Source organism: Hyperolius riggenbachi, chromosome 1 (genome assembly GCF_040937935.1).
Source record: "Hyperolius riggenbachi isolate aHypRig1 chromosome 1, aHypRig1.pri, whole genome shotgun sequence".
NCBI classification, from domain to species: Eukaryota; Metazoa; Chordata; class Amphibia; order Anura; family Hyperoliidae; genus Hyperolius; species Hyperolius riggenbachi.
The window spans coordinates 363543794-363561402 of NC_090646.1; the positions used below are offsets into that span (position 1 = coordinate 363543794).

General features: G+C 46.2%; 2 protein-coding genes across 4 annotated transcripts in view; one reads left to right on the forward strand and one right to left on the reverse strand.

The window, feature by feature from the left end:
- The window catches only part of NANS (N-acetylneuraminate synthase), a 90810-nt gene extending 85257 nt beyond the window's left edge, over window positions 1–5553 (reverse strand). Inside the window, exon 1 of the mRNA XM_068234248.1 lies at window positions 5494–5553. Within this exon, the coding sequence (XP_068090349.1) occupies window positions 5494–5508 (15 nt within the window). The 5' untranslated portion in view covers window positions 5509–5553. The remainder of the gene's footprint in view (window positions 1–5493) is intronic.
- A 36-nt stretch (window positions 5554–5589) lies between these two features.
- The window catches only part of CLTA (clathrin light chain A), a 41535-nt gene continuing 29515 nt past the window's right edge, over window positions 5590–17609 (forward strand). The window contains exon 1 of one of the 3 annotated variants that reach the window (XM_068234249.1): window positions 5590–5894. In XM_068234249.1, coding sequence (XP_068090350.1) covers window positions 5729–5894 — 166 coding nt within the window. In that variant the 5' untranslated portion in view covers window positions 5590–5728. The remainder of the gene's footprint in view (window positions 5895–17609) is intronic. The other 2 variants (XM_068234250.1, XM_068234251.1) reach the window with 2 other exon arrangements.

A 17609-nucleotide genomic window follows, 5' to 3' on the forward strand; every position in this document is an offset into this window, starting at 1 on the left:
CCACAAATGCTATGAGATTGGCAGCACATATTCCCCCACAAATGCTATGAGATTGGCATCACATATTCCCCCACAAATGCTATGAGATTGCCAGCACATATGCCCACAAATGCTATGAGATTGGCAGCACATATTCCCCCACAAATGCTATGAGATTGCCAGCACATATGCCCACAAATGCTATGAGATTGGCAGCACAAATTCCCCCACAAATGCTATGAGATTGCCAGCACATATGCCCACAAATGCTATGAGATTGGCAGCACATATTCCCCCACAAATGCTATGAGATTGCCAGCACATATTCCCCCACAAATGCTATGAGATTGCCAGCACATATTCCCCACAAATGCTATGAGATTGCCAGCACATATTCCCCCACAAATGCTATGAGATTGGCAGCACATATGCCCACAAATGCTATGAGATTGGCAGCACATATTCTCCCACAAATGCTATGAGATTGGCAGCACATATTCCCCCACAAATGCTATGAGATTGGCATCACATATTCCCCCACAAATGCTATGAGATTGCCAGCACATATGCCCACAAATGCTATGAGATTGCCAGCACATATTCCCCCACAAATGCTATGAGATTGCCAGCACATATCCCCCACAAATGCTATGAGATTGCCAGCACATATCCCCCACAAATGCTATGAGATTGCCAGCACATATCCCCCACAAATGCTATGAGATTGGCAGCACATATTCCCCCACAAATGCTATGAGATTGCCAGCACATATTCCCCCACAAATGCTATGAGATTGCCAGCACATATTCCCCCACAAATGCTATGAGATTGCCAGCACATATTCCCCACAAATGCTATGAGATTGCCAGCACATATTCCCCCACAAATGCTATGAGATTGCCAGCACATATCCCCCACAAATGCTATGAGATTGCCAGCACATATCCCCCACAAATGCTATGAGATTGCCAGCACATATGCCCCCACAAATGCTATGAGATTGCCAGCACATATTCCCCCACAAATGCTATGAGATTGCCAGCACATATGCCCCCACAAATGCTATGAGATTGCCAGCACATGTTGCAAAATGGAAGGGATTACCTTCTTCTCTCCGACCTCGATCCGACCTCCTCCGCAGCAGCAGCAGCCAGGCACGTGGCGTGTCCCCTCCGCGTGTCAGCCAGCCTTCCAGATGCAGCCCAGGCAGCAGCTGCTCCAGACAGGTCCCTCAGACAAGTCCACCAGGCCCCAGCACGTCCCAGCACACCCCAGCACAGAACGCTCGCTCGCTCTCTCTCCGCTCGCTCTCTGTCTCGATCCGACAGGCGGGCAGTGCGCAGCGAACTTGTGGCAATGGCTCCAGGCGGGGGGCGGAGTCAAGCAGCATGACGGAGCCATGCACCAGGGCACGCCACGGCCTCCGCCTCAGTCCCCCTGTCTGATTGCGTGCAACACGCTGCGGGGGCGGATTTACTAAAAAAAAAAAAAAAAAAAAGAATAAACAAGCTGCAGGCTTTGGCGGGCTTCGGGGGGGGCCGGATTGAGGATGTCCACGGGCCGTATATGGCCCGCGGGCCGTAGTTTGCCCACCCCTGACCTAGACCCATAGCAGAAGATCCAGGTGGTGGAGGAGGACAGCGAGGGACTGATTAGCCTGAAGGGGGCTGGAAGAAGCCCCGTGTATGTAAAAAAACCTTAATTTCATCTGTCTCAGGTTTACTTTGTTACACAGTAGTACTATACTCTACATATGCACTCCCCACAGAGTTGCAGGGAATCCTCTGAGAATGTTGTGCACATTGAACACAGATGTGTTGTCTATCACCCATAAACCTGGTTCAGATTGTACATGAAGAATGTGAAATAGAGGAAGAATAGCCTCATTTTCCTGCAGAGTACCTGCATATGCAGCACATATTCTGCAGGAAAATGAGGCTATTCTTCCTCTATTTCACATTCTTTATGTACAATCTGAACCAGGTTTATGGGTGATAGACAACACATCTGTGTTCAATGTGCACAGCATTCTCAGAGGATTCCCTGCAACTCTGTGGGGAGTGCATATGTAGAGTATAGTACTACTGTGTAACAAAGTAAACTTACATGTACCCACAGTTATACTGCCTAGATCCATGGTCAGATTGTGCATGAAGAATGTGTAATAACAAACAACAAACACAAACAAACACTTATATCGCGCTTTTCTCCTGGCGGACTCAAAGCGCCAGAGCTGCAGCCACTAGGACTTGCCCAAGGTCTCCTACTGAATAGGTGCTGGCTTACTGAACAGGCAGAGCCGAGATTCGAACTCGGGTCTCCTGTGTCAGAGGCAGAGCCCTTAACCATTACACCATCCAGCCACTCTAATAGAGGAAGAATCCCCTCATTCCCCTGCAGAGTACCAGCACATCCCTCTTACATGCCCCCACAGTTACATTGCCTAGGGCCTGATAGATGTTCTTTGTTTGTTCCTGTCTGTACCTTCTACAAGTACTCTTACCAAGTACTAGTTTTAGGCCTCTTTCACAGTAGGACGTTGCATTTTGATGCAACGTTAAAGTCGCAACGCAAATTACAATGCAATGGCCCAAAAAAGTTGCACCGCAACTTAATGCCCCGTTGTCGTTGCATACAGTAGAACATACAGGCAATCAAAAGTATGCTTCCAAGTCATTACTGAGCATGTGCAAACAGTCTAATGCAGTTAATAACGTGTATAACGCACAGCATGCAGTACTTTCACTTAACGTGCAGCGTTAGACACCAACGCAACGTGTGCACTGTGAACAGGGCATTGATTTTTCATTGCAGTGAGTTATTCTGCATTAAATGTTTTTTTAAAGTGCGACTTTAACATCGCACTGTGTAAGAGGCCTTAGTCTATGACTAAAAGTATTAGAGGCAGAAGATCAGCCGGCTAGCCAGGTAACTGGTATTATTTAAAAGTGAATAAATATGGCAGCCTCCATGTCCCTCTCACTTCAGTTGTCTTTTAAAACTCCTAAGCATTGGCAGTTAAGAGATGCATTTCATGTTACATACTTTAAATCAACAAAATTGTAATATGCAAATTAGAGGAGTCGGTGGAATCCTAACCTGAGGAGTCGGAGTCAGTGGATTTTTGTACCGACTCCACAGCCCTGATAAAAAATATGTACATTCCAAAGGGATGTCGGGGATGCCTCTTACAATTGTAATTCCCTCACTGTGAACAGCATGTAACAACACAGAGACAACTCCATGCTGCTCTGCTGTTACTGAACAGGTTTTTGTCAATTGAAGCCGGTAAATTACAGAACTTCTACCGCACCATTAAACATTTTTATGAATTAGCAAACAAAAGTCTAAATTACCTAATGCAGTATATTAAAGAGAACCCGAGGTGGGTTTGAAGAATGTTATCTGCATACAGAGGCTGGATCTGCCTATACAGCCCAGCCTTTGTTGCTATCCCAAACCCCCCTAAGGTCCCCCTGCACTCTGCAATCCCTCATAAATCACAGCCACGCTGCTGACAAACAGCTTGTCAGAGCTGGCTGTGTTTATCTCTATAGTGTCAGTCTGCTGCTCTCCCCGCCTCCTGCAGAACTCCGGTCCCCGCCTGCATCCCTTCCTTCCCTGCTGATTGGAGGGAAGGGACGGGGGCAGGGACTGGAGCTATGCAGGAGGCGGGGGAGCAGCCGAGACTGACACTACAGATGTAAACACAGCCTCACAGCACGGCTGTGATTTATGGGGGATTGCAGAGTGCAGGGGGACCTTAGGGGGGTTTGGGATAGCAACAGAGGCTGGGCTGTATAGGCAGATCCAGCCTCTGTATGCAGATAACATTCTTTAACCACCCTGGCGTTCTGATTAAATCGCCAGGGTGGCTGCGGGAGGGTTTTTTTTAAATAAAAAAAAAACTATTTCATGCAGCCAACTGAAAGTTGGCTGCATGAAAGCCCACTAGAGGGCGCTCCGGAGGCGATCTTCCGATCGCCTCCGGCGCCAAGAATAAACAAGGAAGGCCGCAATGAGCGGCCTTCCTTGTTTTGCTTATATCGTCGCCATAGCGACGAGCGGAGTGACGTCATCGACGTCAGCCGACGTCCTGACGTCAGCCGCCTCCGATCCAGCCCTTAGCGCTGGCCGGAACTTTTTGTTCCGGCTACGCTGGGCTCAGGCGGCTGGGGGGACCCTCTTTCGCCGCTGCTCGCGGCGAATCGCCGCAGAGCGGCGGCGATCAGGCAGCACACGCGGCTGGCAAAGTGCCGGCTGCGTGTGCTGCTTTTTATTTCATTAAAATCGGCCCAGCAGGGCCTGAGCGGCAGCCGCTGGCGGTGTTGGACGAGCTGAGCTCGTCCAGACCGCTCAGCTGGTTAAACACACCTCAGGTTCTCTTTAACGACCAGATTTTTTGGTACTATTTCGTTAGTCGGGTGCAACCACCATGTGGCGTTAATTACTATTCCCCCTCCAGACCGCCATGGATAGTAGGGAAAGATGTAACTCTGGTGGAGTTTTATCGCCACCTAGTGGATGCGCTCGGCTAACGGAAAAGAACCAATTTTTTTTATCGCACAGCCTTTTATGAATTGAGGCCAAATTAGTGAACAAGCGCATACAACTGCATGAGAAATGAGTTGACATGCAAAATTATTCTGTAAACCAACTGATGCAGTGTGGCCCTGTTCACAGCGAGGCGCAACATAACGGACGCATTGCAACGTAGAAAGTCGCACTGTAATGTTAAATCCATGCAACCTTCACAGTGCATCCGGTGCAATCCAACGGAGTGTGGTATACGGTAAACCAATGCACTACATGAAATGCGGTACCGCATAATGCACAGGCTAATGGTAATGCATACCTCCCAACTTTTTGAGATGAGAAAGAGGGACACTTAAGCCACGCCCCTGCCACTCCCCTGATCATGCATCCATCACACCCCTAATCACGCATACCATAAAGATTTACTAAGAACAATATGTTGTTTTATAGTTCAAAATACACTTGTCCTTTCTATAATGGTTTATTTTCCTTCATATTAACATTTTAAAATTAGTAATATGTCAATTTAAAGGATGGGAATAAAGTTTAGAGTCAATCAAACACATTTTTTTAGTAGAGAAATATATATATTTACATAGAAAGAGGGACAAAGTCCTGAAAGAGGGACAAATGAGGAGGAAAAAGGGACAGGGCTCCCAAAGAGGGACTGTCCCTCCGAAAGAGGGAGAGTTGGGAGCTATGGATGGTGAACCATACTTTCATTTATGGCTCACCATATGCATTGCAACACATATATAACGTGCAGCACAACTCTTCACTTTGGTGTTTCCAGGAAACAGTGTAAATCCCACTGTGAACTTAGCCTTTAGCACTGGTGCAGTCCTTGCTCATATGAGCGTTTGTGGGAATCTGAATTTAGAATGCACACATCACATTTATTCGGGAAATGCTGAATACAATACGCTCTACAACAGATCTTGAAATCACAAATAAGCTGCCTGAAGTACTGTAGTTACATTTTGATGACACATGACAGTTCAGAGGCAGTCACCTGATGGGATTGCCGTGACGTCACCTCCTGTAACACGTTTGACGTTGACCTCCCTTTCCCCCCCCCCTCTTCCCTCGCGTCACTTCCTGTGTCTTTCTCGGGTGATCGGCTGCGGCATCAGGAGTGTAGCCGGGCAGGGTCTGTCGGTGCTGTTGATTCCATAGAGATCACTGAGCAGACTTCTCCTCCTGTTTGTCAGCATGTCCGGGTTTGATGTGTTCGATAATGGCGTGTCCGCCGAAGAGGACCCAGCAGCCGCCTTCCTGGCTCAGCAGGAGAGTGAGATCGCTGGCATCGAGAATGACGAAGGCTTCAGCATTCTGGATAGCGGGGAGTTGCCCGGATCCCTGCACGATGGGGGTGCAGGTACGTGAATGCTGCCTGTGGCATGATGGCTTCGGTGTCACCACTGATACTGGGGAACTGTCACAGAGCCTCCCCTTGTGTCCTGTCATTGTCCCTTCTTACTGCCAGGGTGGGACAGGACTTCACTGGAAGATGCTTCCTGGAAGATGTAGGCATAGGACACCAAGGGTGCCCATATATGCTGTGATTTTACGGGCTGATCAACCTTTGAATCTGATAATTTTATCGGATTGAGGGAGATTTGGTTCCACTGGATGGCCACCAGATTGATCTTTCGATTGATTTCTTGCCAAAATTGGTCAGGATGATTGATCGGGAATCATGGAAAATCTTGGTCACAAGTGCTCAATCGTGTGCGTGAACATGATCAATATTGCGTCAAACAACATATCCGCGATTCCCAGAGCTATCACAATTGGGCTCTGCATCTAATAATGTGATTGCTCTGGAATCGCACCAAAAATGCACTTTACAATTGCTCTGTGTTTGCAATGCTGCAACTGGAACCCCCCTCATAGGCTTGCATTGTTGCAGTGTTTTGCTGAGTGGTAAGTGCTGCTAGTGGGTCCCAGCCCTTAAGGCTCATACACACGGGTTACAACTGTCGCCACAACCACGTGGCACGTGTGCCACAAACCGTCGCTAGTCAGAGCTGTTGCCAGGCGATTGGTGTGGCCAATCGCCAATGTCGCTAGTTCGCCACACGTACTGCGTGTGTATGCGGACTAGCGACAGCAACCCATAGACCATGGACAGAGCTTCCGGCGGGGGGGAGGAACTTTCGGCGACAGCTTCAGCCGCATCTCTGTCCCTCTGTGTGCCGTGTGTACGGTTGCAGCACAGAGGGACCTGGCGACAAGCTGTCGCGCACACGTCCCCGGTGTACTAGCGACAAGTTACAGCGGTACCCCGTGTGTACCCAGCTTTAAGGTAAACTCTTTAAAGTGGTAAGTATCTAAATAACTTTGTTTCTATGTCTTCAGGTTTGTTTTAAATGCCAACTGTAACAAGAGGGATATGAAGGCTGCCATATTTATTCCCTTTTGAACATTACCAGTTGCCTGGCTATCCTGCTGATACTCTGCCACATATACTTTCAGCCATAGACCCTGAACAAGCATGCAGCAGATCGGTTTCTGACATTGTTACAAGATTAACTGAATGCTTTTTTCTGCTGTTATTCAAACACTACTGCAGCCAAGTAAATAAGCAGGTTTGCCAGGCAACTGGTATTGTTTAAAAGGAAATAAATATGGCAGCCTCCATAGTCTTCTCACTTCGATCAGGTGGCTATCCTGCAGTTCCAATTCTCCCTCAATCCGATAAAATTATCAGTTTCAAAGGTTTATCAGCCCGTAAAATCACGTCATATATGGGCACCCTTGGTGTCCTATGCTTACATCTACACCAGGAAGCAATTACAATGAAGTCATGTCCCACCCTGGCAGTATGAAGGGACAATGACGGGACACAAGGGGAGGCTCTGTCACAGCACACTGCACACCCGATCAAACACGTTGGCCTGAGTTTTTCCAGCATATCCGATTAATACATGAGACCAATTTTTGGCTCAAAATTGGTCAAATCGTCGATTGAGCATGCTCTTGGCGGCACCAGTTTTTTAACTGATTCTATAATTATTGAATCGGATGGTTGATTGGCCGCCAAGTCGAGAGATGAATGGCCACCTTTAAAGTTTAAAGGGGTTCTGTAGGCTATTTAAGAAAAAACAAAACCTGATACTTACCTGGGGCTTCTATATGCCCCCTGCAGCTGTCCTGTCCCGCACCTCTACGATCCTCCATTCCCCCGCCGCTGGTCACTGTCCAATTATTCGTCTAATTAGACGAATGCAACTCAGCCTCACGTCCTCACTCGCGTCTCCAGGAGCTTCCTGCGCAGTCACAGTACAACGTTTTCTCGTACTGTGCCTGTGCAGGAAGCTCCCAGAGACGCAAGCTAGGGTGGCCACGCAGGCGCAGTTGCATTCGTCTAATTAGGCGAATAATTGGACAGTGACCAGTGGCGGGGGAACAGAGGATTGTAGAGGGTGGCGTGGGACAGGACAACTGCAGGGTGCCGGTAGATGTCCCAGGTAAGTGTCCATTTTTGTTTTTAAAATAACACACATAACCCCTTTAACCATTTAAGGACCAGAGACCGCTAGTCCAATCCCGACGAATCGACGCACATAACCGCCGTCATCGCCGGGACCCCCATGACATAGACTCTGCCCATGTGAGCCGGTCAGGAGCCGCTTTTATTGGCTCCTGACCCTGTTTTTCAATGTAAGCCAATGGGAACGGCTTACATTGAAAGACCGGGCCAGGAGCCAATGAAATCGGCTCCTGACCGGCTCACATGACTTTGCCGTCATAGAGACAGGCAGAGCCTGTGAGATGCGGCGAGAATCGTCGGGTTTGAGCGGCGGAAACGGCTAATTTGGCTTCCAGCAAATGCTGGAAACCGAAATATTTCGGCCTAGAGGGGGAATAGTATTTAATATGACCGGGACTGGTACGGCGGCAGGATCAGCCATATACCGGCTGAATCCTGCGCTCAAGTCTCCAGCGCCGCTATCTCTCGTAAGCTCTCACTGGGGTGTTGCACATTCTGCTAAGACGAGAATCTTCCACTATTGCACATTCTTCATGTGTTTTTTTTCTGGTATGCTTTAACTGGTGGAGGTTGAAGTACAACTTAATGATTGTTGTGTTCCTCTGGCTTTCAATAATAGGGCAGAGTTAATTTATACCTATAGTGATACTGAGTTTTCTAAAAGTGCAAGAAGTACAGTGCTTATTTCATGCTGTAGTTTAGTGGTGTAACTGCACTGCCTGTACTTTCCTGTATATTTATAAAATTCTGAACCACGGAAGTGCATTGATAACTGAAGTTATTCAAAATCATTATTGAATGCTTTCTAGCAGCGGTATCTCTGCAGTAATGTCAAAATAACGATAAAGGAGCACTAACTGACGTAAGGGTAGGTTTTATTTACTTCCATTGACCATTGCGATATGGTTCAGGATGTATGGTGTTTTCATGTAAAAAAAAAAAGACATTGGCGCCCTTTTTGCACTGCAAACTGCTATCATAATTGCAAATGTGATGTGATTGCGACTAGCACTTGAAAAACTTACATGATTTTCCGTGTGTTGAGGCATGATTTTTCATACGACTCCCAAAGGGCTTTTTTCCATATAGTGCGCTTTTAGCCACACTTATGGAAACGTGATCACAGGGAAATCAGACTGCACTGTCTGCTGTTTCCATACATGTGCTGCGATTCACTTCTGAATCGCAGCGCATGGTTGCCTGCATTTTGGGGAGATTGCCCCCATGATCCCATTCAGTATAATGAAATGGAATTGCAACCCCCCCAAATGTGACGCGCAATGGAAATGAGCCCTTAAGTGTCATGTTGCACCTGTGAGTCTAAAGGCCCATATGCACGTCGGATTTTTCCGAACGACGGGTCGTTTGAACGTCCCGGCCAGTCGTCTGCACGCCAAATCGGGCGTGTGTACAGACTGTCATTCGGGTGATAAGACTGATTTTGAGCGATCCGCCCGGCGGATCGCTCAAGACCAGTCTTATCGCCCGAACGACAGTCTGTACACACGCCCGATTTGGCGTGCGGATGACTGCACGACGGGACGTTCAAACGACCCCTCGTTCGGAAAAATCCGGCGTGTGTATGGGCCTTTAGGGAAATTGAAAATTAGCGCATCCATTATTATTGATTTAGCGCAAATGCAGGAAAATGTCAGCATGCAGATTAGCATTTGGGAATGGGGCACCATGAGTACTTTGATAATGAAATTGTGTTTTTAGATTGCCGCCATTTGCCTGCGATTTCAAAAACCGCTTTGCCAATGAAAGTGAGAGGTGGTTTACCCATCAGAGCGATTGCAATTAGGGCTAATGGCAGTCGCATGACATGCTGGATTTTGGGCACCAATGCTAAGTATAGAAGCCATGCAAAATTGCTTTTGATTCACTTTTCAAAGCGTTTTTTCAACAGTTTGGGGGTTTAATGTTTGTTCCTGTAAGTAAAGTTTTACATACGCACCAGGTGTCCTGATATCTGAATTCCGTCCGCAACCCTGCCCCCTAGCAGAAGAAGTCACATGCGCTTCTCTGATTGGTGCCAGAGAAGCAGCTATGACCTCTTCCGCTGGCGGGCAGGGCCACAGATGGAAGCCGGACATCAGGATACCTGGTGAGTTTGTAAAATGTTTGTTTACAGAAACAAATTGGTATTTGGAGGCGCTGTACAGTTTACTGTACAGCACTTCAAAACGTACATTTTTGACACATTTTCTGCTCCCCGGCCAGCAGCAATAATCTCACCTGTCCCCCATCGCTAGTCCCCGGGTCCGTGCTGTCCCTTTCTCTGGCTGGCCGCCTTCATCTCCTCTTCCCTTCCTGTCATGTGACAAGCAGAAGTTCAAATAGTAGAGGGCGCTCTGTTTCAACTTTGCCTTCTCACAGGACGGGACAGGAAGTGAAGAGATGTAGAAGGCGGCCAGCTGGAGAAAGGGACAGCATAGACCCAGGGGCTCATACGGGCGGACAGGTGATTATTGCTGCGTCGGTCATTGGTGAAACGAACACAGCTAACGAAGCGCCCACGAACCGCCAGTGATAGAGCAACATTTTTCACCTGGACAGATCAACTGAATCGATTGATTTCTGATGGAAATTGGTCATTCAGACAATGTTGGCATTAACAATTTCACAGCAGATTCGATCACAGTGATCAAATCTGCTGTATATTGACATAGTGTATGGGCACCTTAACTTTGAGCACATTGGCAATTTCCTCTGCAGGTACATTATTGATCATTCAGGGGCTTAATCAAGTCAACTACACAGCAGTTATCTGGCAGATCTCCACAGCATATTTATTTTGTTAAAAATATTTAGTTGCACCACTCTGACACATACAACGATAAATAAACACTCCTTCAAACCAATGATCATTTCAGTGCATGCTTTTTTGGTATCTCCCTAATGAGTTTTTTTTTTTAATTAGATTTGACTTATCACGTATCGCCTTTCAGAAAATAAGATTTTTCACCATAATCTACTGACCTCCTGTTTGTGACAATAAATATCTGGTATGAATGATCCAGATAACACAGAAGCGCTCTTCCATATTTCCTGTTTGTTAATCATGCAGTTTTTGCCTTAGGAAGGAAATGTTCTGCAATGTGCTGAGACAGGCAGCCAAATGAAGAGACAGCTTGAATACAAAGGGATACTTTCAACACTGCAGCTCACTAACATTGATGTACTGACTGTATGCTATGATCTAATAATTGTTAGTGATTCTCAATGCAACAAAAAATACTTGATGACATCAATAATTAGATTTTATGGAATGGTCAAAAGCCATTGTCATACATCTGGTAAATATTGTTCTTGAGCAATTTCTGGTCGTTTCATGTATTGCAATCTTTTTTTTTTTTTTTTTTTCCCCCCCCTTTAGATTTTAAATCTTGTATCTGCAACATGCAGAACGGGGGAGGCTTTGGTTTTGGTCTTGTTATTCTCCTGCGGCAGGTCATAAATTAGTTGCGTATGTGCACATTACAGTGGTAGAACAGCCACATGAAGGTGTCCTCATCTGATCATGCTGAAGTTCAGGAGGGCCTTACAGGTCCAGCACTACTGTAAGAAGAGTACCATTCAAGGTGCCGCAAGGTAGCTGTAGAAGGGGTTGGAGTGTACCAGCCTCACACAGAGAGCCTGTTTGTGTCAGAATTCCAGCTGCCTTGTCCCTTGCTAGTGAGTGAGCCGCTTTGGCAGGCCCTCCGAAACTCATAAGCAGACAGAAAAGCAAATTCTTTATTTACACTACTTCAGCTGTTTGTGTAAACTACCCCATCAGTCTACAGTCTTCACACTTGAGATTGCCCATGCTTCTGCCACTTAGTGTAAGTGTTGACCAACGCGCTCCTTATTGTGCAGTTGATTACTCATATAGGAAGAGGAAATGTGTATTCATTCCATACTGAGTACAGATTCAGGCTAAAAAGTGCAATGTGTGCTTAAAAGGAAACCAGATGATTAATTATAAAAGATTTATACATACCTGGGGCTTCCTCCAGTCCCCTCCGCACGGATCGCTCCCACGCAATCTTCCTTCTTCTTGGTGTTTGGTAGAAGCCCTGTAAGTTAGGCCAGTCGGGGAGCACTATGCATGCTCGGCCCGGCCGCGCTCCTGTGGCAGGTGCAGAATGCTCCCGGGAGGGCTCCTCTGCGTGCACCGACTGGCCCCGGCTTACCAAACTTACGGGGCTTTTACCGGGACACTGAGAAGGTGGAGGAAGACTGGTAGCGATCCTTGCGGAGGAGGCTGGAGGAAGCCCCAGGTATGTACAAAAAATCAATCATCTCTGGTACAATTTAAGGTCAATTTCAGAATTTAGTATTCGTCAACAAGGTAATTTTTAACAAATTAAATTGCAAAAATATTTGTACAGCACTAATACATATGTGTGTCTATATATCAATGTTAAATGAAGAGTGGAGTGTCACTTTAAATGGTCACACGTACTGTGGATGGCATTAGCCAGGCAGAATGTGCTACCAGCTTTTTAAAGTATAGCTGTTTACTTTATCAGCTGGCTTCTTTTTAGTGAAAGCCAAGTAATCCTACTTGGTATTTTACATAAGCAAGCAATCTGTTGCTGTGAAGACTGGAGTTGTAATTGGTCCAGGACAGCAAAAATCAGACCGAGAGTTTATATTCTGTCATACAGTATATTTAGATTTACGTCATCAATCACGAAGTTCATTTTTACTTTTTACACCTGACCACCGTATCTTTGCACACTTGACAATTATTATTTTTTTTTAGAAATAAAGGACATTTTTTTTTATTTTTTTTTATAGATAGATTATTAATTACACATTTGTATAGCATTCTTATCTTCTCCAGCACTTTACAGAGTACACTAAACCGTTAATGTCAGCTGCCTCTTAAAGGGATTAAAGCACACCTGAACTGTGATGAGAAGTAGGCTTTAACTTACCTGTGGCTTCTACTGCTGCCCCCCCCCCCCAAAGTCTTTGAGGTCCTTTAGTGTCTTCAGGTTCCCCTCTGTTGTGCAACTGTCCCCCTCACAAAAGTCTCTGACCTGGCTTAGTTGCGAGCTACAGCGCATGTTTGTTATCATCCACGAGTCTACATCAATCGCACTCCCATTGCTAGGAGTGTTCTGCACATGTGCAATACATTATCTTGTGAACCGTGCATGTGGAGATAGGAGCTATCAGTAGGATTGCAGATAATTGAGGCATGCATAATGGACCACACATGCGCAGTAGCTCACAACCAAGCCTGGTCAGAGATTTTTCTGAGGGGGACAGCGGCACTATGGATGGGAAGTAGTAGAATGGTAAACTGAGTGAATATACTTTAGGCAGTCCCTCAAATTACATAGAAATTGTAAGATTGTACGATCCAGATTGTATATGTTATGGGCACCTTAAAGAGAACCCGAGGTGGGTTTGAAGAATATTATCTGCATACAGAGGCTGGATCTGCCTATACAGCCCAGCCTCTGTTGCTATCCCAAACCCCCCTAAGGTCCCCCTGCACTCTGCAATCCCTCCATAAATCACAGCCACGCTGCTGACAAACAGCTTGTCAGAGCTGGCTGTGTTTATCTCTATAGTGTCAGTCTGCTGCTCTCCCTGCCTCCTGCATAACTCCAGTCCCCGCCTGCATCCCTTCCCTCCCTGCTGATTGGAGGGAAAGGACGGGGGCAGGGACCGGAGCTATGCAGGAGGCGGGGGAGCAGCTGAGACTGACACTACAGATGTAAACACAGCCTCACAGCATGGCTGTGATTTATGAGGGATTGCAGAGTGCAGGGGGACCTTAGTGGGGTTTGGGATAGCAACAGAGGCTGGGCTGTATAGGTAGATCCAGCCTCTGTATGCAGATAACATTCTTTAAACACACCTCGGGTTCTCTTTAAAGGAATCATCAGGGAAATAATTGAAAAAAAATTATCATTCCATACCCAGGGCTTCCTCCAGCCCCTGGCAGCTGATATGCCCCTCGCCGCATCTGCGGAGTCCCAGGATCCCCACAATTTCGGATGCCTGCGCAGAACACTCCCGATAACGTGAGTGTGATTAACTCCGGCGCAGGCGCATATAGATGCCGACCTGGCGAGGTTCGGCATCTGAAACATAGGGGATCTCGCGACTCTGGAGCTGCGGCGAGGGACATATCAGCTGCCAGGGGCTGGGGGAAGCCTCGGGTAAGTAAAGATCTAATTTTTTTATTTTTTTTTTTATTTCCCTGATGATTCCTTTAATGTCTCTGACATACTACCAATTTGGGCAGTGTCCATATTCTCACTTCAGTTGCCCTTTAAGATCCCCAACAACTCCACACAAAATGCCGCAATTGCTTACTTCCCACGTGAAGTCATAAGCAGGAAGAGGCGTCGCTTAAAGACCATCGTCAAGGGGGCGCCGCTGGACCCGTCAGGTCGTGAATAGTGACGTCTGATCACAAACAAGTTGTCAGGCCTCCTGTAGACACCTGAATAAAGCACCTAAATTTATTAAAATGCGTGTGTGTGTGTGTATGGGCCTTAACCTTCCTGGCGGTAACACCGACCTACACTCGGGGGAGCCGCCGCACAGGATTTCTCTTCCCTGGGAGGGTTATTTTTTTAATAAAATTGTTTTATCCATTGTAGCTAGCAGTTCGCTAGCTACCATTGCCCCCCAAGTCCCTCCGCTCTCTACCGATTCGCCCCCCCCCCGATAGCCGCCGTTATATGTACCCCCCAGGGATTCTGTGATGGTGCAGCCTCTCCAATCAGCGCCAGGCTTCGCTATGGGGAGGATCGGGATTGCGAATTATGTCATGACGTTGATGACGTCAGACGTCATTTCTAATCTTGGCCATAGCGACGACTGAAGCACATTGGGGAGGCTGCGGCTCTCGCGGGATCGCGGCTAGGTAAAGTATAGCGGTGGCGATCGGGGGGGATCAGAAGGGTGCGGGGGGACTTGGGGAGCAATGGTAGCTAGCCTGGTGCTCGCTACAACGGATACAACAAATTTAATTAAAAAAATCTCTCCCGCGGACGCAGCCTCAGAAACTGCATGCCGCCAGGAGGGTTAATTGTTAAAGGCAGTGCAGTATCTGCAGTTATTCCATCATATCCATCCATATCTTTCATAGCGATCCTTTTGACACCCCATGTAAGGTGCATCGCTGTAGAAAGGTAAAAGCTGACTAAATTTAAGTGTACCTAAAGTGAATTTTTTTTTTAAAATAGAAGTTAGATACTTAAATCAGTAGCAGGAAGACTGGATAGTCCAGAGGCGTCCCTGATCCTCATCTAGCCCAGCGTTTCAGCGCTGGGCACCTCTGAATCTATTCAACATGAGCTTATCGAATATGTCCCAGGCAGCAGCATTAGGCTCAAGGAGGATCTGTGAAGGCTGTGAACCATCCAGAGGCTTCCTATTACTTATAAATATCTATCTTTTCACATCTTGTTCCTCACAGGTTTGCTTTAAAGTGATCACGAATATCTACACAACTGACTGAATTAGAATAGACTAAAGAAGGCAGTGCAGAACCTGCAGTATTTGAATCTACAGCACATGTTCTGTATACAGTAATGGTAAAACTGGGTACAAAATCAGAACTCGACTATTTCTCCTGACATGGAACAGTCACTTCTGTATCCAGATTCGAAAGTTAAAGAATGTTTTATTAGTTTGCTTTTTTGCCCAAAATGAACACCACCACCAAGATTTTAATACTGAAAATTAATTGAACAGCAGATAGAGCAATCTTTGGAATTTCAGAAGCTAGTGACAGTAGAGAAAGAGTTATTGAGGTAATGGGGATGATTGTGGCAATGATTCTGGAGGGATGCAAGGGAACAGAGTTACCTTCTTTCACCTTATGGCTAACCAGTATGAGTAACTTTTTTTGAAGTACCGTAGTTGAGGATGAGTGAGTGCAGATAATGAACCGGCCAGACAAAGGCTAAAACGAGCATAGAGAAACTTGCTCATCATTAAGGGCTCTTTCACAGTGGGACGTTAAAGTTGCACGTTATAAAAAGTAATAATGCAATGCAGACTAACGCACAGCAACACAAAGTATGTGTGACATTCACAGTGCTCACGTTGCGTTGTGTGTAACAGGTAGCAATATTTAGAAAGTGCTGCATGCTGTGCGTTCTCTGCGTTATTAGCTACGTTCGACTGTTTGCACCTGCTCAGTAATGTTTTTGATTTTTTTTAAATGTGACGCATGCATTGTTTTCGTTCTATCAGTATGCATTGAAAACTGCGCACCGCGAGACAACGCAGGGCAATTTAACATCACACTTTAAAAGTGACATGCGTTGCGTTAGGGGCACGTTGTGCGACCATAACGTCGCATCAAACGCAACGTCTTAGTGTGGAAGAGCCCTAAATGTTAGAATTCAATTGGTTGGTAAATCATGCAACTGTATTTGATAGGAAGGCTCATAGGCTGAAAGAGGGGGAATAGGAACCACTATATTCATGAGTATGTGGGTGCGCCGTGTATGTGTATTGTATCTGTTGCCTTTTTTTCGCTTTTGATCCTCTCTTGTTTTCTCTTTGATTCTGCTGCACCTACTAGGCAGATAATCAAATAAAACAAATTTAGCAAATGATGTGAACCTGGCCTTCATATTGGCAATGACAGGCCGGGATGGCCAAAAAGTAGAGTGTCAGCTCCCTGGCCAGGAAGTTTTTGTTCTCAAAGGCACATGCCAGCTTAATATCACAATATCTATACCTTAATATAGCTTTAAATTTCCTAAGCAGTGAGGAAATGCCTCTTATGTTACATACTTTCAATCAACAAGATTTTCAAATGCAAATTAGAGGAGTTGAAGTCAGTGGAATCATAAACTGAGGAGTCGGAGTTGGAGGATTTTTTTTTTTTTTTTTACAGACTCCACAACCCTGCTTGTCAGTCAGTGTTGCAAAGGCATCTCACCAAGACGTTAGGTGAATCTACTGGTCTGTGTGCTCTGTCGTGCATCTGTTCGATCTACTTTCTCTTCGGTGTGCTCTGATGTTCCTACGCCCATTGTGTCACACATTGCTGGATGGTAACCATGCTGTCAGGGCTGAGGAGTCGGAACAATTTTGGGTACCTGGACTCGGTGGTTTCAATAAACGTCGGAGTCTGATGATTTTTGTATCGACTCCACAGCCCTGCAGGCCGTCCCCAACACAAGTGGTAATTGCATGCATTGACAAATCCTGCTCATGCAACTCCAAGGTTCGGTCTTGTTCCCCTGCTGTCAGGACAACTGATCAGAGATGGATATGGAGGTGCCATATGCCTTTTAAACAATGCATGTAGCCTGACTGTCCTACTGATCCTCTTCTCCTAATACTTTTTAGTCATAGCCCTAGACCCTGAACAAGCAGTTTGACTGCATTTGCCACATGCTTGTTTCAGGTTTGTGATACAGACATTACTTATGCTTGAAAAATCAGCAGGTTACCAGGCAACTGGTATTGTTTCAAAGAAAATAAATAAATGGCAGTTTCATGTCCCTCTCAGGTTAGCTGTCTCTAAAGAGGAACTCCAGTGAAAATAATGTACTAAAAAAGTGCTTCATTTTTACAATAATTATGTATAAATGATTTAGTCAGTGTTTGCCCATTGTA